General features: G+C 43.9%; 1 protein-coding gene across 1 annotated transcript in view; it reads right to left on the bottom strand.

Annotated features, from left to right (window-relative positions):
* Positions 1–21,892, bottom strand: part of LOC115106038 (lysosome membrane protein 2-like) — a 53,014-nt gene that overhangs the window by 12,045 nt on the left and 19,077 nt on the right. The window contains exons 3-7 of the mRNA XM_029628636.2: positions 14,753–14,900; positions 14,477–14,668; positions 13,923–14,014; positions 9,644–9,763; positions 5,788–5,966 (exon numbers count right to left, since the gene is read on the bottom strand). Coding sequence (XP_029484496.2) covers positions 5,788–5,966; positions 9,644–9,763; positions 13,923–14,014; positions 14,477–14,668; positions 14,753–14,900 — 731 coding nt within the window. The remainder of the gene's footprint in view (positions 1–5,787; positions 5,967–9,643; positions 9,764–13,922; positions 14,015–14,476; positions 14,669–14,752; positions 14,901–21,892) is intronic.

The raw sequence follows: 21,892 nt of genomic DNA on the forward strand, positions 1-21,892 counted from the left end.
TTCTTACCAGAAAGATGCATGTTTCTGTCTGCGCGATGTGTGAAGAAAGCAGCTGGCTGTACTGACTCCGATAGTGTGTCTCGAGTGAGCCATGTTTCCGTGAAGTAAAGAACGTTACAGTCTCTTATGTCTCAGTCTCTTATGTCTCTCTGGAATGCTACCCTTGCTCGGATTTCATCAACCTTGTTGTCAAGAGACTGGACATTGGCGAGTAGTATGCTCAGGAGCGGTGTGCTATGTGCCTGTCTACCGAGACTGACCAGAAGAGCGCTTCGTCTGCCCATTTTACGGCGACTTTGTTTTGGTTCGCCGGCTGGGATCCGATCCATTGTCCTGGGTGGTGGGCAAAACACAGGATCCGCTTCGGGAAAGTCGTATTCCTGGTCATAATGATGGTTGACGTTGTTCTTATATCCAGTAGTTCATCTCGACTGTATGTAATGAAACCTAAGATTGCCTGGGGTACCAATGTAAGAAATAACACGTAAAAAAAACTAAAAGCTGCATAGTTTCCTAGGAACGCGAAGCGAGGCGGCCATCTCTGTCGGCGGCGGAAGTTATAATCCCTATGCCCTCAGAGGACTAGTCCCTCTCCCCTCAGAAGACAGCTAGTCCCTCTCCCCTCAGAAGACAGCTAGTCCCTCTCCCCTCAGAAGACAGCTAGTCCCTCTCCCCTCAGGGGACAGCTAGTTCCTCTAGTCTACTTTCCCTCCAATGAGTCCACTGTGTGGTACAATAGGACTGCCTCCCAAATGGCACCCTATTCCCTATCTAGTGTACTACTTTAGACCAGAGCCCTATGGAACCCTATTCCCTATATAGTGCACTACTTTAGACCAGAGCCCTATGGAACCCTATTCCCTATATAGTGTACTACTTTAGACCACAGCCCTATGGAACCCTATTCCCTATATAGTGCACTACTTTAGACCAGAGCCCTATGGAACCCTATTCCCTATATAGTGTACTACTTTAGACCACAGCCCTATGGAACCCTATTCCCTATATAGTGCACTACTTTAGACCAGACCCCTATGGAACCCTATTCCCTATATAGTGCACTACTTTAGACTAGACCCCTATGGAACCCTATTCCCTATATAGTGCACTACTTTTAACCAGAGTCCTATGCCACAATATAGGGAATAGGAGGCCACTTGGAGAGTCCAGGTGGATTGTGTGTTTACGTTACCAGTACGTGTGGGGGAAGTAGAACAAAGTTGATGTTTTGGTAAGCTGTGGCAACAGTCACCTGACAGAGATGGCATTAGCATAGCAACACACATTCAACCTCATCATACAACCTGGGTCCCAAATGACACCCTATTCGTCTTTATAGTGCACAACGTTGTACCAGAGCCCTATGGGTGGTGGTCAAAAGTAGTGCACTACATAATAGAATAGGATGCCATTTGGGACGCTGACAAGGTCAAATACCTATGCCCCCCTCACTTCCCCTGTCCTTGCCCGGTGATCATGATATGAACTAAACACAAGTAGGAGAAAGCTGACTTGGTGGACAGACCTGGGTTCAAATACGGTTTGAAATCGTTCAAATACTTGACCGTTCGCGCTAGTTTGCCTGATCAGCAATTGAGACTATTCTATTGGTCCCATTAAAGAGATACTTCGGGATTTTGACAACGAGGCCCATTATCTATATTATTATACCCAGAGTCAGATGAAATTGTAGATACCCTTTTCATGTCTCTGAAGGAAGTTGCTAGCAAATTCCATAGACTTCCAGTCAGTGCTCCGGCTCGCAAAACTACCTTCAACTTCCTTTATTTATTTATATTTTTTACCTTTATTTAACTAGGCAAGTCAGTTAAAAACAAATTCTTACTTTTAATGACAGCCTAGGAACAGTGGGTTAACTGCCTTGTTCAGGGGCAGAACGACAGATTTTTACCTTGTCAGCTCGGGGATTTGAACTTGCAACCTTTCGGTTACTCGTCCAACACTCTAACCACTAGGCTATGCTGCCGCCCCTTCATATTCCATGCAGTGACATAAAAATTGTAACCACGAGTTCATCTGACTCGGGATCAAATCTGAGGTGTCCCTTTAAGCCAGGCAAGCTCAATCAAGCTCAGATAAAGTATTTAGACAGGCCTGATGGTGAACGGACGCCGATCCACACACGGGTCAATTAAAGGAAATGCTCTCTTAAACGTAGATGAGTGAGTGAGTGTGTTTGTTTCCTTTGGCATGTTAACCTTGGCAACGCACTAACGCATCCAGTCAATCACCTGCGAGACACTTACTGGGCAGACACAACCGTGGACACGAGGCCTGTGTCTGAAATGACACCCTATTCCCTACATAGTGCACTACTATTGGCTCTGATCTAAAGTAATGCATTATATAGGGAATAGGGTTCCATTGGGCTCTGGTCTAATGTAGTGCACTATATAGGGAATAGGGTTCCATTGGGCTCTGGTCTAATGTAGTGCACTATATAGGGAATAGGGTTCCATTGGGCTCTGGTCTAATGTAGTGCACTATATAGGGAATAGGGTTCCATTGGGCTCTGGTCTAATGTAGTGCACCCTAGGAGATTAGAAGGGCCAACTGCTCCTTCCCGAACCACAGTCAGGTGACAGGGCTTACCGCCGTCCCGCCCAGCAACCAGCCTACTCAGTTAGTGGGTCAGGCCTGGTCAGGTGGTTTTGGGGGGGTAGAGTCAGAGGGGAGCTGAATCACGTGTGTGTGTGTGTGTGTGTGTGTGTGTTCTGGGGTTTGGGGTTTGGGAGGACAACAGAAGACATTGGGGGAGATATGAGTGAGATTGTAATGTTACATCATATTTATACGTATGAAATATTAAACCAATCCATATATTGATCATATTTAAATTTGTCTCCTGAACTGACCTGGAGTAAAATGAAAAGGCCCTACTACACCTAGTGGAGAGGAGAGGAGGACCCTACTACACCTGGGGGAGAGGAGAGAGGAGGAGGTAGACCCTATTGACTGAGATAAATTGATGACAAAATGATTGTGGGGGCTGTCTTGTTAGACTTCAGTGCAGCTTTTGACATTATCGTTCATAGTCTGCTGCTGGAAAAATGTGTGTGTTATGGCTTTACATCCGCTGCTGTAATGTGGATAAAGAGTTACCTGTCTAACAGAACACAGAGGGTGTTCTTTAATGGAAGCCAGTTAGAATCAGGAATTCCCCAGGGTAGCTGTTTAGGCCCCTTGCTTTTTCAATTTTTACTAACGTCATGCCACTGACTTTGAGTAAAGCCAGAGTGTCTATGTATGCAGATGACTCAACACTATACACGTCAGCTACTACAGCAACTGAAATGACTGCAACACTCAACAAAGATCTGCAGTTAGTTTCAGAGTGGGTGGCAAGGAATAAATTAGTCCTACATATTTCTAAAACTAAAAGCCTTGTACTTGGAACAAAACTCACTAAACCCTAAACCTCAACCAAATGTTGGAATAAATAATGTGGAAATTGAGCAAGTTGAGATGACTAAACTGCTTGGAGTAACCCTAGATTGTAAACTGTCATGATCAAAAACATATTAATACAGTAGTAGCTAAGATGGGGAGAAGTCTGTCTATAATAAAGTGCTGCTCTGCCTTAACACTATCAACAAGGCAGGTCCTACAGGCCCTAGTTTTGTCGCACCTTGACTACTGTTCAGTTGTGTGGTCAGGTTCCACAAAAAAGGACTTAGGAAAATTGCATTTGGCTCAGAACAGGGCAGCACGGCTTGGATGTACACCGAGAGCTAATATTAATAATATGCATATCAACCTCTCCTGGCTCAAAGTGGAGGAGAGATTAATTTATATTGACATGTTGAATGCACCGAATGCACCGAGCTGTCTGTCTAAACTACTGGCACACAGCTCGGACACCCATGCATACCCCACAAGAGGTCTCTTCACAGTCCCAAGTCCAGAACAGACTGTGGGAGGCATACAGTACTACATAGAGCCATGACTACATGGACCTCTATTCCACAGTACTACATAGAGCCATGACTACATGGAACTCTATTCCACAGTACTACACAGAGCCATGACTACATGGAACTCTATTCCACAGTACTACATAGAGCCATGACTACATGGAACTCTATTCCACAGTACTACATAGAGCCATGACTACATGGAACTCTATTCCACAGTACTACATAGAGCCATGACTACATGGAACTCTATTCCACAGTACTACATAGAGCCATGACTACATGGAACTCTATTCCACTGTACTACATAGAGCCATGACTACATGGAACTCTATTCCACAGTACTACATAGAGCCATGACTACATGGAACTCTATTCCACAGTACTACATAAAGCCATGACTACATGGAACTCTATTCCACAGTACTACATAGAGCCATGACTACATGGAACTCTATTCCACAGTACTACATAGAGCCATGACTACATGGAACTCTATTCCACAGTACTACATAGAGCCATGACTACATGGAACTCTATTCCACAGTACTACATAGAGCCATGACTACATGGAAATCTATTCCACAGTACTTCATAGAGCCATGACTACATGGAACTCTATTCCACAGTACTACATAGAGCCATGACTACATGGAACTCTATTCCACAGTACTACATAGAGCCATGACTACATGGAACTCTATTCCACAGTACTACATAGAGCCATGACTACATGGAACTCTATTCCACAGTACTACATAGAGCCATGACTACATGGAACTCTATTTCCACAGTACTACATAGAGCCATGACTACATGGAACTCTATTCCACAGTACTTCATAGAGCCATGACTACATGGAACTCTATTCCACAGTACTACATAGAGCCATGACTACATGGAACTCTATTCCACAGTACTTCATAGAGCCATGACTACATGGAACTCTATTCCACAGTACTACATAGAGCCATGACTACATGGAACTCTATTCCACAGTACTACATAGAGCCATGACTACATGGAACTCTATTCCACAGTACTACATAGAGCCATGACTACATGGAACTCTATTCCACAGTACTACATAGAGCCATGACTACATGGAACTCTATTCCACAGTACTACATAGAGCCATGACTACATGGAACTCTATTTCCACATCAAGTGACTGATGCAGCAGTAACATTTGATTTTAAAAAACTGATTTAAAAAATCTTATGGAACAGTGGGGACTGTGAAGCAACACAAACATTGGTACAGACACACACACACACACACGGATTTAGCACTGTAGATATGTGGTAGTGGTGGAGTAGGGGCCTGAGGTCAAACAGTGTGTTGTGAAATCTGTGAATGTATTGTAATATTTTTAAAACTGTATAAACTGCCTTAATTTTGCTGGACCCCAGGAAGAGTAGCTGCTGCATTGACAGCATCTAATGGGGCTCCATAATAAATACAAATACACCTGGAGGAGAGGAGAGGAGGAGGTAGACCAGACTACCTCTGGATGAGAGGAGAGGAGGAGGTAGACCTTACTACCCCTGGAGGAGAGGAGGATGTAGACCCTACTACACCTGGAGGAGAGGAGAGAGGAGGTAGACCCTACTACACCTGGAGGAGAGGAGAGAGGAGGAGGTAGACCCTACTACCCCTGGAGGAGAGGAGAGAGGAGGTAGACCCTACTACACTTGGAGGAGAGGAGGAGGTAGACCCTACTACCCCTGGAGGAGAGGAGAGAGGAGGTATACCCTACTACCCCTGGAGGAGAGGAGAGAGGAGGAGGAGGTAGACCCTACTACCCCTGGAGGTAGGCAGGTATATAGGGGTGTAGTGGAGGTGCACCTACCTTTTCGGCATACGCTGACTTTGAGCAAGCCGGTGCCCAGGCACTCTTTGGGGGAGACACAGAATCCTTCGTTGGCTGGGTTCTCCTCCTTGCTTGCCAGGACATCACGAGGAGGGGTGAAACGATACGCAGGGAGCCCCTTCACCTTCACATCTTTCTCAAACTCCATGAAGATGGACCTGAGGATCACAACAAACAATCAATTAAATAATCCACCAACCAACCAAATAAACAAACCATGATGTTACTGTCTGAAAAGAAACAAAGAACGGAGAAATATTACAGTTTTTAGATTCATATTTCGCATTTCATACTTTATACAGTTCCTACTTCTTTGCATTTCAATTCAGGAAGGAAACTGAAATTCTGAATGGAACTGACCCAAACCCTGCTGGTACCTCCAGTTGATCATTATGTCATTTCATAACGCAGAATCTCCTAATCTCACAACCCAAAATCCCCTAATCTCACAACCCAGAATTCCCTAATCTCACAACCCAGAATCCCCTATTCTCACAACCCAGAATCCCCTATTCTCACAACCCAGAATCCCCTATTCTCACAACCCAGAATCCCCTAATCTCACAACCCGGAATCCTCTAATCTCACAAACCAGAATCCCCTATTCTCACAACCCACAATCCCCTATTCTCACAACCCAGAATCCCCTAATCTCACAACCCAGAATCCCCTAATCTCAAAACCCAGAATCCCCTAATCTCAAAACCCAGAATTCCCTAATCTCACAACCCAGAATCCCCTATTCTCACAACCCAGAATCCCCTAATCTCACCACCCAGAATTCCCTAATATTACCACCCACCATCTCAAATTGTGCACTAGCTAGCTATTTAAGTAAATTGACATATGTTTAAACCTTTTTCATGAGATTAACATTCCCCCAGTGGAACATAGTGCATAAACTTTGGAAGTTAAGTGAAATTGCAGAAGGAATTGACACCAAAACTGGTACCTCCAGTTGACTTGCCCCTTGGATCATTGCCAAAGGTCTTTCTGCCGATGTGCATCAGCTCTTCTGTAATACTCAAAACAATGTATGTATAAACAATGTATGTGTAAACAATGTGTGTATAAACAATGTGTTTATAAAGGTTGTTGGACATGAATAATGACTGGAACAACAACTTCCTATTTTAAATATGATACAAAGAACAGGAAGTGGGCTGGGAGCCGTGGCTGCTTCCCAAAGGTTAAATAGTGCACTATGTAGGAAATAGGATGCCATTTGGGATGTAACCAGTGGAAGGTGGGATGTCCCCTTCGGCTACAATAACACAGATGACCAGTCGTTTGGTCACTGCTACTTATGTGTGTAAGAAGGTGAAAGGTTTTTTTCCCAAACATTCATTGGAGGTTTTGACGAGTTAAACCTGTTGCTCTTGATGAAAATGGCAGATGCACATGCCAATCTAGCAGATTATTTCCGCCTGTCCTGAACAAAGGGGGGAGGAAGTTCGCAAGTAGTCACCATGTCCCTGTTTTTTTTAGGTCAAGGTTCCCAGCTAAAATAGACCGACCCCCCCACACCCACATACTCCACCAATCAACAACAAGGCGATAGTCTCATATATTTAGGTGAAAAGTCATATAGAGATACAAAGAGGTTAATTGGGTGTGTCAACATACACTCAGGGATGGTAAAAATGTCTAAATACAGATCAAAAATACCATAAAGATCAATGTATCAAAATAAACGTATTTAATTAAAATACACGTATTTTGTATTTTAAAATACAAAAAAATACATGTGTAAGTAGCTGGCCCAACAGCGTTCTCAGTAACAGTTACAAAAACATTTGACTTGCTGTGACTGTGATATGTTGTTGTTTAACACCTTAGTTGAGCGAGTCATTCTGGATAAGAATGTCTACTAAATTAACAAAATGTAGATGTGAAATGGAACATGACAAATGAACTGCAAAGAACACTGGGTATTGTTTCGGGGCGGAGCTCACTGGAATAATACTCATCCTACAAATTTATATTAGACCATAGTGAGGTAAAGTTTAGCTGGACGAGGGCCGTAGGGAGGTAAAGCTAGCTGGATGAGGGCCGTAGGGCGGTAATTCTAGCTGGATGAGGGCCGTAGGGAGGTAAAGCTAGCTGGATGAGGGCCGTAGGGCGGTAATGCTAGCTGGATGAGGGCCGTAGGGAGGTAATGCTAGCTGGACGAGGGCCGTAGGGAGGTAAAGCTAGCTGGATGAGGGCCGTAGGGAGTTAAAGTTTATCTGGACGAGGGCCGTAGGGAGGTAAAGCTAGCTGGACGAGGGCCGTAGGGAGGTAAAGCTAGCTGGACGAGGGCCGTAGGGAGGTAAAGCTAGCTGGACGAGGGCCGTAGGGAGGTAAAGCTAGCTGGACGAGGGCCAAAGGGAGGTAAAGATAGCTGGATGAGGGCCGTAGGGAGGTAAAGCTAGCTGGACGAGGGCCGTAGGGAGGTAATGCCAGCTGAATGAGGGCCAAAGGAAGGTAAAGCTAGCTGGACGAGGGCCAAAGGGAGGTAAAGATAGCTGGACGAGGGCCGTAGGGAGGTAAAGCTAGCTGGACGAGGGCCAAAGGGAGGTAAAGCTAGCTGGATGAGGGCCGTAGGGAGGTAAAGCTAGCTGGACGAGGGCCGTAGGGAGGTAAAGCTAGCTGGACGAGGGCCAAAGGGAGGTAAAGATAGCTGGATGAGGGCCGTAGGGAGGTAAAGCTAGCTGGACGAGGGCCGTAGGGAGGTAATGCTAGCTGAATGAGGGCCAAAGGGAGGTAAAGCTAGCTGGACGAGGGCCGTAGGGAGGTAAGCTAGCTGGACGAGGGCCAAAGGGAGGTAAAGCTAGCTGGATGAGGGCCGTAGGGAGGTAAAGCTAGCTGGACGAGGGCCGTAGGGAGGTAAAGCTAGCTGGACGAGGGCCAAAGGGAGGTAAAGCTAGCTGTAGCAGTGTGCAAGTTACCAGGATGTTATGATGATAACCATCTCACAAGATCCCTGTCATGTGAGACACATTATTCCCCTGACACTAATAAAATATGACTTCCCCTTATGCTGAGGCGAGGTTGTAGGGCCCAGAATAACCCGCTACCTCATCAGCACTCACATCCTGACTGTGTGAAAGGTCAGAAGAACACAGGCCATTGCTCAATATGAAACATCGCTGTTCTAGAGAGATGCTTTTAACACAGCGAAACTGTACTGAACAGTACACTTAAAAGTGGTACATTTGTTTTCAGTGGCCTTTGGTATACAGTTGTTTTGGGGTCAATAACATTTCAATGAATGAAGTATGTATAAGCTTTTGATTGTTTTTACTAAATCAGAAAATTGAATTTATCCAAATCCTAACGTTTAAGTAAAGCATCTGTTCTTGTTCAGACGTAATCTGAATTCTGTACTTTGTACTGTTTTCCTGCAGAGGTAAGTGGTGAAGACTCGTTCCCTCTTGAACAGCAGGAGATGGAAGGCACTGGTTACTCTGCTCTGATGTCCCACTAACCTTATCAGCACTCACATCCTCCTAACCAGCTGAAAAGTCAACCATGAGAAGAGCTCTATCAGGCCATTGGTGAGAGGCTGAGAGACAACATTCTGGTGGGATCCTTCTACCACAGGGAGACTGTGTGTCGTGGAAGTTCCAGTGACCTATGATATTATTTAGCAGAGTTGGGGGGGGGGGGCAATTCTACTTCCTTATATAAAAGCAGTATTTCCTGTATTGACTTGAATTGAAATGGAATCGACTCCCAAAAACTGGAATCGACTCCTGTTTTAAAATGGTGCGTTTTAGTGACCTTTCACATAGTGTTTTCATCTGTTTCGTTCTGACATGATGCGTACTCAGTTTTCTGCGCTGTAGCCTACCTGCACAGGTCAGGACTGAAGATGTACAGTCTCTCCGTCTTGGACAACAGGGGGTGGAAGGCACTGCCATCTGTACCGTTGATCATATTACTCTGCTCAGACGTCCACAGGCTCAGTTTACTGAAACACAATATTTATTTCTAAATGTAACTCAATTAAAGGAAGAATCTAATGCCGTCTAAGCACCATGTTTGATTGTTTAGGTTTATATGACTTATCCAACAATGTATTAAATCAAATCAAATGTTATTGGTCACGTACACATATTTAGCAGATGTTATTGCAGGTGTAGCGAAATGTGTTCTTAGCTCCAACAGTGCAGTAATATCTAACAACTCACAACAATACACATAAATCTAAAAGTAAAAGAATGGAATAAAGAAATACATTAGTATTAGGACGAGCAATGTCGGAGTGACATTGACTAAAATACAGTAGAATAGAATATAGTATATACATATGAAATGAGTAAAGCAGTATATGTAAACATTATTAAAGTGACTAGTGTTCCCATTATTATAGTGGCCAGTTAGTCTATGTATAGAGGGCAGCAGCCTCTGACTAGCTGGGTGGTAGTCGGCTAGCGATGGCTATTGAACAGTCTGATGGCTATTGAACAGTCTGATGGCTATTGAACAGTCTGATGGCTATTGAACATTCTGATGGCTATTGAACATTCTGATGGCTATTGAACATTCTGATGGCTATTGAACAGTCTGATGGCTATTGAACATTCTGATGGCTATTGAACAGTCTGATGGCTATTGAACATTCTGATGGCTATTGAACATTCTGATGGCTATTGAACAGTCTGATGGCTATTGAACATTCTGATGGCTATTGAACATTCTGATGGCTATTGAACAGTCTGATGGCTATTGAACAGTCTGAAGGCTATTGAACAGTCTGAGGGCTATTGAACAGTCTGGTGGCTATTGAACAGTCTGATGGCTATTGAACAGTCTGATGGCTATTGAACAGATGGCTATTGAACAGTCTGAAGGCTATTGAACAGTCTGATGGCTATTGAACAGTCTGATAGCTATTGAACAGATGGCTATTGAACAGTCTGAAGGCTATTGAACAGTCTGAAGGCTATTGAACAGTCTGATGGCTATTGAACAGTCTGAGGGCTATTGAACAGTCTGATGGCTATTGAACATTCTGATGGCTATTGAACATTCTGATGGCTATTGAACAGTCTGATGGCTATTGAACAGTCTGATGGCTATTGAACATTCTGATGGCTATTGAACAGTCTGATGGCTATTGAACAGTCTGAAGGCTATTGAACAGTCTGAGGGCTATTGAACAGTCTGGTGGCTATTGAACAGTCTGATAGCTATTGAACAGTCTGATGGCTATTGAACAGTCTGATGGCTATTGAACAGATGGCTATTGAACAGTCTGAAGGCTATTGAACAGTCTGATGGCTATTGAACAGTCTGATAGCTATTGAACAGATGGCTATTGAACAGTCTGAAGGCTATTGAACAGTCTGAAGGCTATTGAACAGTCTGATGGCTATTGAACAGTCTGAGGGCTATTGAACAGTCTGGTGGCTATTGAACAGTCTGATAGCTATTGAACAGTCTGATGGCTATTGAACAGTCTGATGGCTATTGAACAGATGGCTATTGAACAGTCTGAAGGCTATTGAACAGTCTGATGGCTATTGAACAGTCTGATAGCTATTGAACAGATGGCTATTGAACAGTCTGATGGCTATTGAACAGTCTGATGGCTATTGAACAGTCTGATAGCTATTGAACAGATGGCTATTGAACAGTCTGAAGGCTATTGAACAGTCTGATGGCTATTGAACAGTCTGATAGCTATTGAACAGATGGCTATTGAACAGTCTGATGGCTATTGAACAGTCTGAAGGCTATTGAACAGTCTGGTGGCTATTGAACAGTCTGATGGCTATTGAACAGTCTGATGGCTATTGAACAGTCTGATGGCTATTGAACAGATGGCTATTGAACAGTCTGAAGGCTATTGAACAGTCTGATGGCTATTGAACAGTCTGATGGCTATTGAACAGTCTGATGGCTATTGAACAGTCTGATAGCTATTGAACAGTCTGATGGCTATTGAACAGTCTGATGGCTATTGAACAGATGGCTATTGAACAGTCTGATGGCTATTGAACAGATGGCTATTGAACAGTCTGATGGCTATTGAACAGTCTGATGGCTATTGAACAGTCTGATGGCTATTGAACAGTCTGATGGCTATTGAACAGATGGCTATTGAACAGTCTGGTGGCTATTGAACAGTCTGGTGGCTATTGAACAGTCTGATGGCTATTGAACAGTCTGATGGCTATTGAACAGTCTGATGGCTATTGAACAGTCTGATGGCTATTGAACAGTCTGATGGCTATTGAACAGTCTGATGGCTATTGAACAGTCTGATGGCCTTGAGATAGAATGTTAATACGCGTTTGTGCTTTATCTTGTTAGTTTTTTAAACTCTGTAATAGAACCTAACGGTCAACTAGGGAAAGCTTGAACCAAGTTTATTCACCCAATGGGTCAGACAGCTGAACAGACAAAGACATGTTTCCACCAGCACAACTATATATACCCCACTTTAGGTGTGGTATATATAGGCAGGATGTTAAGTGATGTGAACTATTCCTTCTCTCTTAATGTGACCTGACCTGACCTGACCTCGTGCCTCATTCCTCACTACTCCACAGCTCTCCACCATTATCAGTGACCGCAACCATGTGACCTGACCTGACCTCGAGCCTCACTACTCCACAGCTCTCCACCATTATCAGTGACTGCAACCATGTGACCTGACCTGACCTCGTGCCTCATTCCTCACTACTCCACAGCTCTCCACCATTATCAGTGACCGCAACCATGTGACCTGACCTGACCTCGAGCCTCACTACTCCACAGCTCTCCACCATTATCAGTGACTGCAACCATGTGACCTGACCTGACCTGACCTCGTGCCTCATTCCTCACTACTCCACAGCTCTCCACCATTATCAGTGGGCGCAACCATGTGACCTGACCTGACCTCGTGCCTCATTCCTCACTACTCCACAGCTCTCCACCATTATCAGTGACCGCAACCATGTGACCTGACCTGACCTCGTGCCTCATTCCTCACTACTTCACAGCTCTCCACCATTATCAGTGGCCGCAACCATGTGACCTGACCTGACCTCGAGCCTCACTACTCCACAGCTCTCCACCATTATCAGTGACTGCAACCATGTGACCTGACCTGACCTGACCTGACCTCGTGCCTCATTCCTCACTACTCCACAGCTCTCCACCATTATGAGTGGCCGCAACCATGTGAATGCTTTTCCTTTACTCAGTACATTCCCTTGGTTCATATCCAACCTGAATTAACCTCAGGATATACAAACATCCTACAGATAGTCTGGTTTCTACACCAGAAGTTAATGGCTGTGTTCCCTTTTCCTTTCCATACGATACCCGTTGTCATAACAATAACATGTTCCGACAGAACGTAAAAGTTCTGCATTCCCCTCTCTCTCTCTCCCTCCGCACCATGTACAAGGAGATTTCACATTTCAAGTTTAGAAGTCTGAAGCCAACAATCTAATCAAAGGCGAGGTATGAGATGCTGCCTGCGTAGATACTGACACTCTAGCAGGACGTGAGAAGATAGCTAACGAGGAGTTCTCATTGAGTCTTTTCTAACGGGGGGCCAAATATCAGAATGTGGCAGTCACACGGCTCTGTGTTCTGGCTAGGGGCCTCTGGGGAGTCTCTCTCTCTCTCTCTCTCTGGTGCTGCAGACTCCTGGTCCACATTCCAAATGGAACCCTATTTCCTATACAGGGCACTACTTTGAACCAGGGCCAATAGGGGCTCCGGTCAAAAGTAGTGCACTACATAGAGAATAGTGTGCCATTTGGGATGCAAGCCCTGTCCTCTGTTACTCTCTCGCAGTACGTAGAAGGTCTTAGGAAACCGGTGGACTGTTCCGTTCCAGTCTTTTACACAAGAGAGTTACTCAATCATGGGTTTCTCGTTTCTCATCATCAAATACAAGTGTTAATCTAGGGTGTGTTCTGGTGTGCAGGTACAGTATGTAATGTAGCAGACAGTTAGTGCTGTGTTGTAACCTGCACATCCTCTATCTTTTGGAGTCACTTCCTTAAGAGGATCCAGCTCTCCACTTTTTTTTGAAAGATGATCTGTGAGTGAGCATCACGTTGTCTATTGTCTAAGTTCTCAACACAGAAATGTGTGTGTCATCGTGGGCCAATATGTTTCGGTACCTTTCTCCTTTAAACGTGGCTACCCTGCCGTAGTTCATGAAGTCCTCCTCCCCGGTATGATAAACAAATTCACCATCATTGCTTCCATTTTTCTGCAGAGTGGGAAAAGAATGGAAATCCTTTTAAAGCACTGTATTTTATTTTCTCAAATTATTATTTCATCACCACACAGGACTTTAGGTGGCCATGGCAACCCCCAGCAGACACAACAGGTTACAGTGACCATTGACAATATATCATGTTCTGTAAGTCCAACAAGTCCTTTTTATTTTACCTTTATTTAACCAGGCAAGTCAGTTAAGAACAGATTCTTATTTTCAATGACGGCCTAGGAACAGTGGGTTAACTGCCTTGTTCAGGGGCAGAACGACAGATTTGTACCTTGTCAGTTCGAGGGTTTGAACTTGCAACCTTCCGGTTACTAGTCCAACGCTCTAACCACTAGGCTACGCTGCCGCCCTGAGGCTACAGTAGGTGAAAACTTAACCAAAAACGTATTTACAGAACTTAGTAGGTCAAATTCTTCATTTTGTATTGACTCCGTGGACACCTACCTTGTACATGAGGCCAAAGTACTCGTCGATCTCTGGGTTCATGGGATGGATGCGGGACAACAGAGGGTCCTTGAAGCCCCACAGCAGCTCGTTGACGGAGCGCGTCATGAACATGCCGACATGAAGTGAATTCATCCAGATAGATACCATCGAACTCTTCCAGAAACTATCCTTCACCTTGTTCATCACCGCCTGAGGGAGGGGAGGGGGAGATTTGAACCTGAAAACCCTGTTTACTCAGCACAACCTGAAAACACTGAAAACCCGGTTACTCACCACAGCTGGGATATTGATGGTTGTGATCATGTCATAATCAGGATCACCTACAGAGCGCTCTGGCAGGAACACAAATGACTTGGGTTGGTAGGCAGACACTCTGGTCCCATTATCTACAAACGTCACATTTTCCTTGGGCCTGTACTCCCTGGAACAGAGCAGACAAGAGCAGACAAGGGGAAAGTCAGTCTCTACGAACGTAGAACGTCACATTTTCTTTGGGCCTGTACAACTTGACAAAGCAACTGCCAAATTTACCCAACATCCACTTTTTGCAATATAATGCATACTTATTTCAACATATTACATCACAAATCGAATAAACCAGACTAGGTTTTTAGGTTAGGTTAAGAACCCAGATTATCCTGACCAGGTAATTAGGTTTGGTCAAGAACCCAGATTATCCTGACTAGGTAATTAGGTTAGGTTAAGAACACAGATTATCCTGACCAGGTAATTAGGTTTGGTTAAGAACCCAGATTATCCTGACCAGGTAATTAGGTTAGGTTAAGAAGACAGATTATCCTGACTAGGTAATTAGGTTAGGTTAAGAAGACAGATTATCCTGACCAGGTAATTAGGTTAGGTTAAGAACCCAGATTATCCTGACCAGGTAATTAGGTTAGGTTAAGAACCCAGATTATCCAGACTAGGTAATTAGGTTAGGTTAAGAACCCAGATTATCCTGACTAGGTAATTAGGTTAGGTTAAGAACCCAGATGATCCAGACTAGGTAATTAGGTTAGGTTAAGAAGACAGATTATCCTGACCAGGTAATTAGGTTAGGTCAAGAACCCAGATTATCCAGACTAGGTAATTAGGTTAGGTTAAGAACCCAGATTATCCTGACTAGGTAATTAGGTTAGGTTAAGAACCCAGATGATCCAGACTAGGTAATTAGGTTAGGTTAAGAAGACAGATTATCCTGACCAGGTAATTAGGTTAGGTCAAGAACCCAGATAATCCAGACTAGATAATTAGGTTAGGTTAAGAACCCAGATTATCCTGACTAGGTAATTAGGTTAGGTTAATAAACCAGATTATCCTGACATCAAGTGTGCCTGCTGTAAAACTGATGTTTTTTGCTCTAGCCATGGACGTTGATATTTGTTTAAGAGATCGTCCTTTGGTGCATTAACAGCAGTAACCCACTTCTCTCATCATTGATGATGAAATGACGATCTACTTTAAAAAATGGACTAAATAGAGACTATTGTGTTATGGGTTAGATGGAATGCTATATGTGCAAATGTATTTGTAGCAGGAGACGAGGTACATACGAGGCCTGTCTTTGAGACAGAATGTTTACATAAGACTCATAAATTAAGGTTGGGGTGATAGTCTCTGGGGGATGATACCTCTGGGGGACCTCTCTGGGGGACACCTACAACACCCGATGTCACAGGTAGGAAAAAAGATCAATAACCACCCGAGCCACTGCCTGTTCACCCCTCTTCCATCCAGAAGGCGTGGTCAGTACAGGTGCATCAAAGCTGGGACAGAGAGATTGAAAAACAGCTTCTATCTCAAGGCCATCAGATTGTTATACAGCCATCACTAGCACAGAGAGGCGGCTGTCTACCTACAGACTTGATATCATTGGCCACTTTAATAAATGGAACACCTGTCACTTTAATAATGTTTACATATCTCACATTACTCATCTCATATGTATAATGTACCCATCACTATCTATTCTTTACTATCTATTGCATCTTAGCCACTCTGTCACTGCTCATCCATATATTTTATACTTATATATTCTTATCGCATTCCTATACTAGATTGTGTGTATTAGGTTTTGTTGTGTAATTGTTAGATATTAGGTTTTGTTGTGGATTTGTTAGATATTACCTGTTAGATAATGCTACACTGTTAGAGCTAGAAGCTACACTCACAATAACATCTGCTAACCATGTGTATGTGTCACGCCCTGGCCATAAAGGGGTTTGTATTCTCTATTTTGGTTAGGCCAGGGTGTGACTAGGGTGGGCATTCTATGTTATTTTTTCTATGTTTTTGTATTTCTTTGTTTTTGGCTGGGTATGGTTCTCAATCAGGGACAGCTGTCTATTGTTGTCTCTGATTGAGAACCATACTTAGGTAGCTTTTCCCCACAGGGTTTTTGTGGATATTTGCTTTCTGTTTTTGTGTCTGCACTAGACAGAACTGTTTTGGTTGTTCTCTTTGTTGTTTTTTGTTATTCAGTGTTCAGTTCGACTAATATATCATGAACACTTACCACGCTGCACCTTGGTCCTCACCTTCTTCCACCAACAGCCGTTACCAATAAAATGACCAATAAAATTTGATTTGATGATACCATTCCTCTATGTACAGTGGGGCAAAAAAGTATTTAGTCAGCCACCAATTGTGCAAGTTCTCCCACTCAAAAAGATGAGAGAGGCCTGTAATTTTCATCATAGGTACACTTCAACTATGACAGACAAAATTAGATTTTTTTCTCTCCAGAAAATCACATTGTAGGATTTCTTTTGCACAATTGGTGGCTGACTAAATACGTTTTTTTGCCCCACTGTATATTGTTACAGGAGATAGCTTGTAGGAGAGGGAGGACAGCTAACTGTGCACAATATAGAGACTATTATGAACATTACATTAAACGTTAACACAGGCCCAGATCATGGTGAGAGAGAGAGAGATAGGGTTGGCATAGCAGACACTAATGTCAACTTTCAAGAAACCTCTGACCCAAGAATTTTGTTCGATTGGATACTCTTCCAACGTCTCTCTCTACCGTTTCTATCCTGAGCACACTGAGAGAGTATTATCCACAGGACAGGAGGTCGATGGGGACCGGGTATGAGTTGTGAGACAGGTAAAGAGGATCTGAAAGGGTCAGTCGTAGATCTGTCAGTGAACCATGACAATAGAAGAGCAGGAGACAGATTCCATGCAGTAGTTATTATCACGGTAGTCGCTGTAGGGACGGTAACTGAAAGAGGCTAATAGGAACAGCGTGGAATTGGACTATGCTGCAAATGAGAGATTTTGAGGTATGCGTCATGGGCAGTGTCAGTAGTAGCAGGGGTTTCTTTAGTAGCATTATTGGGATATACATTTTATGAGGGCATTGATGTTGAAACGTATTGAGATGAGGTAAAGTTGCTATAGGCCAGCGTAAATGTATATCTGATGGTTATGATAGAGAAGGGCAGCAAAGTGACAATGACATGGCTTGGGAACACCTCTCGAAGCCTGTGGTCGGAAAGGAGAAGACTGGGTGAAAGCATGAGTTTTTTTTTTAGGGCCTTCATTTTTGTGGAATCCAGCAGGAATGTAATCCTGAAAGCATAGAGTCAGGCAAAGAGAGAGTAGGAATTGTCATGTTATCAAACTTTGGTTGTTCTTTGCTACCTGTCCCAGATCTATTATTTGACCATGCTGGTCATTTATGAACATTTGAACATCTTGGCCATGTTCTGTTATAATCTCCACCCGGCACAGCCAGAAGAGGACTGGCCACCCATCATAGCCTGTTTCCTCTCTAGGTTTCTTCCTAGGTTTTGGCCTTTCTAGGGAGTTTTTCCTAGCCACCGTGCTTCTACACCTGCATTGCTTGCTGTTTGGGGTTTTAGGCTGGGTTTCTGTACAGCACTTTGAGATCAGCTGATGTACGAAGGGTTATATAAACAAATTTGATTTGATATATAATTATGCATAGCTTATTAACACAGTATTGCTATGCTTTGTGTTTCTCTTTGCTTTTCAAGTCTTGTTGTCACGTTCTGACCATAGTTCTTTTGTGTTTTCCTTGTTTTAGTGTTGGTCAGGACGTGAGCTGGGTGGGCATTCTATGTTGTGTGTCTGGTTTGTCTATTTCTATGTTTGGCCTGATATGGTTCTCAATCAGAGGCAGTCATTGTCTCTGATTGGGAACCATATTCAGGTAGCCTGTTTTGTGGGTGGTTGTTTCCTGTCTTTGTGTTTTCTGCACCAGATAGGGCTGTTTCGGTTTTCACGGTTATTGTTTTATATCCTGTTCATGTTCGAGTTACCTTGTTAAATTACCATGAACTCTAACCACGCTGCGTTTTGGTCCGCCTCTCCTTCCCAGGAAGAAAGCCGTGACACTTGTGCTGTCACTCTCTTAGGAACCAGAAGGGAGAAAGTTGAAATGGAAGAAGTGGACAGCTCCAGTGGACACGTTATTATCAGTGATCTATGATGAATGGATATAAGAGTGTGCATTGGGTGTGATTATAGAACAGAGGCCATAAAGTCTCTGCGTTTGTAAACCTCACTGTGAATGTTAAAATCACGTAGATTTTTTATGAATGTTTTATTATCATTTGTCCATTTAAAAGTAATTTCCAAGTTTATGTAAGTTGAACAGTAGGAGGCTAATGTTCAAGAAGCGGGACTGATGGGTTCTTTTAAACATTGTGTCACGATCGTCGTAAGGAACGGACCAAAATGCAGCGTGGTATGTGTTCATGATGAAGTTTTTAATTAAAGAAAGCACTGAATACAAACTATACAAAACAATAAACGAATAACGACCGTGAAGCTATAATGAGAACTGTGCTGAACACAAGCAACTAACATAGACAATCACCCACAAACAAACAGTGAAACCCAGGCTACCTAAGTATGATTCTCAATCAGAGACAGCTAATGACACCTGCCTCTGATTGAGAACCATACTAGGCCGAAACATAGAAATAATCATCAGTTACAGTAGAGGCATGAGAAGTGCATTCGTCTGGTTTAATGGGAGTCCATTGGCAAGGAAAAGTATGTGAACCCTTTGGAATTACCTGTGAGTCCTGCATAAATTGGTCATCGTATTTGATCTGATCTTCATCTAAGTCACAACAATAGACACTGACTTCCGTTTTCATGTCTTTATTGAACACACCGTGTAAACATTCACAGTGCAGGGTGGGAAAAGTATGTGAACCCCTGGATTTAATAACTGGTTGACCCTCCTTTGGCAGTAATTATTTACCTTTATTTTACTAGGCAAGTCAATTAAGAACAAATTCTTATTTTCAATGACAGCCTAGGAACAGTGGGTTAACTGCCTGTTCAGGGGCAGAACAACAGATTTGTACCTTGTCAGCTCGGGGATTCGAACTTGGAACCTTTCGGTTACTAGTCCAACGCTCTAACCACTAGGCTACCCTGCCGCCCCATAATAACCTCAACCAAATGTTTTCTGTAGTTACGGATCGGACCATTAGATTTGCAATAACGCCTGGGGAAGGAACCAAAGGGAGTGACAAACTCAGCAAAAAAAGAAATGTCCCTTTTTCAGGACCCTGTCTTTCAAAGATAATACGTATACATCCAAATAACTTCACAGATCTTCATTGTAAAGGGTATGAACACTGTTTCCCATGCTTAATGAATGAATGAACATGCACCTGTGGAACGGTCGTTAAGACACTAACAGCTTACAGACGGTAGGCAATTAAGGTCACTGTTATGAAAACTTAGGACACTAAAGAGGCCTTTCTACTGACTCTGAAAAACACCAAAAGAAAGGTGCCCAGGGTCCCTGCTCATCTGCGTGAACGTGCCTTAGGCATGCTGCAAGGAGGCATGAGGACTGCAGATGTGGTCAGGGCAATAAGTTGCAATGTCCATACTGTGAGATGCCTAAGACAGCGCTAGAGGGAGACAGGACGGACAGCTGATCGTCCTCGCAGTGGCAGACCACGTGTAACAACACCTGCACAGGATCGGTACATCCGAACATCACACCTGCGGGGACAGGAAGAGGATGGCAACAACAACTGCCCGAGTTACACCAGGAACTCACAATCTCTCCATCAGTGCTCAGACTGTCCGCAATAGGCTGAGAGAGGCTGGACTAAGGGCTTGTAGGCCTGTTGTAAGGCAGGTCCTCACCAGACATCACAGGCAACAACATCGCCTATGGGCACAAACCCACCGTCGCTGGACCAGACAGGACTGGCAAAAAGTGCTCTTCACTGACGAGTCGCGGTTTTGTCTCACCAGGGGTGATGGTCGGATTCGCATTTATCGTTGAAGGAATGAGCCGATGCCTGTACTCTGGATCGGGATCGATATGGAGGTTCCGTCATGGTCTGGGGCGGTGTGTCACAGCATCATCGGGCTGAGCTTGTTATCATTGCAGGCAATCTCAACTCTGTGCGTTACAGGGACGACATCCTCCTCCCTCATGTGGTACCCTTCCTGCAGGCTCATCCTGACATGACCTTCCAGCATGACAATGCCACCAGCCATACTGCTCGTTCTGTGTGTGATTTCCTGCAAGACAGGAATGTCAGTGTTCTGCCATGGCCAGCGAAGAGCCCGGATCTCAATACCATTGAGCACGTCTGGGACCTGTTGTATCGGAGGGTAACCAGAAATGTCCGGGAACTTGCAGGTGCCTTGGTGGAAGAGTGGGGTAACATCTCACAGCAAGAACTGGAAAATCTGATGCAGTCCATGAGGAGGAGATGCACTGCAGTACTTAATGCAGCTGGTGGCCACACCAGATACTGACTGTTACTTTTGATTTTGACCCCCCCTTTGTTCAGGGACACATTATTCCATTTATGTTAGTCACAAGTCTGTGGATCTTGTTCAGTTTATGTCTCAGTTGTTGAATCTTATGTTCATACAAATATTTACATGTTAAATTTGCTGAAAATAAACACAGTTGACAGTGAGAGGACATTTCTTCTTTTTGCTGAGTTTATATAGGGGAAAGTAATCAAGAAGGTGATGGAGTCCAGGTTAGTGTCATAATGCGCTGATGCTCGTAACGATGGTGACAGGTGTGCGCCATAACGAGCAGCCTGGTGACCTAGAGGCCGGAGAGGGAGCACGCGTGACACATAGGTCTCATTCCCCCCTGTCTGAGATATCTACTGCAGCTCCTTTTACTTTTGATACTTAAGTATATTTAAAAACAGATACACAGTAAAAGTAGTATTTTACTGGGTGACTTTCACTTTTACTTGAGTCATTTTCTATTAAGGTATCTTTACTTTTACTCAAGTATTACCATTTGGGTACTTTTTTCACCTGAGAGGACAGGCTTGGCTCCATCCAGGAAGTACCTGTTAGGTGCGTAGTCCTACCTGTATGTGTAAGGGCCGACCTGAGAGAGGACAGGCTTGGCTCCATCCAGGAAGTACC

This window comes from Oncorhynchus nerka, linkage group LG22 (assembly GCF_034236695.1).
Source record: "Oncorhynchus nerka isolate Pitt River linkage group LG22, Oner_Uvic_2.0, whole genome shotgun sequence".
Lineage (NCBI taxonomy): Eukaryota > Metazoa > Chordata > Actinopteri > Salmoniformes > Salmonidae > Oncorhynchus > Oncorhynchus nerka.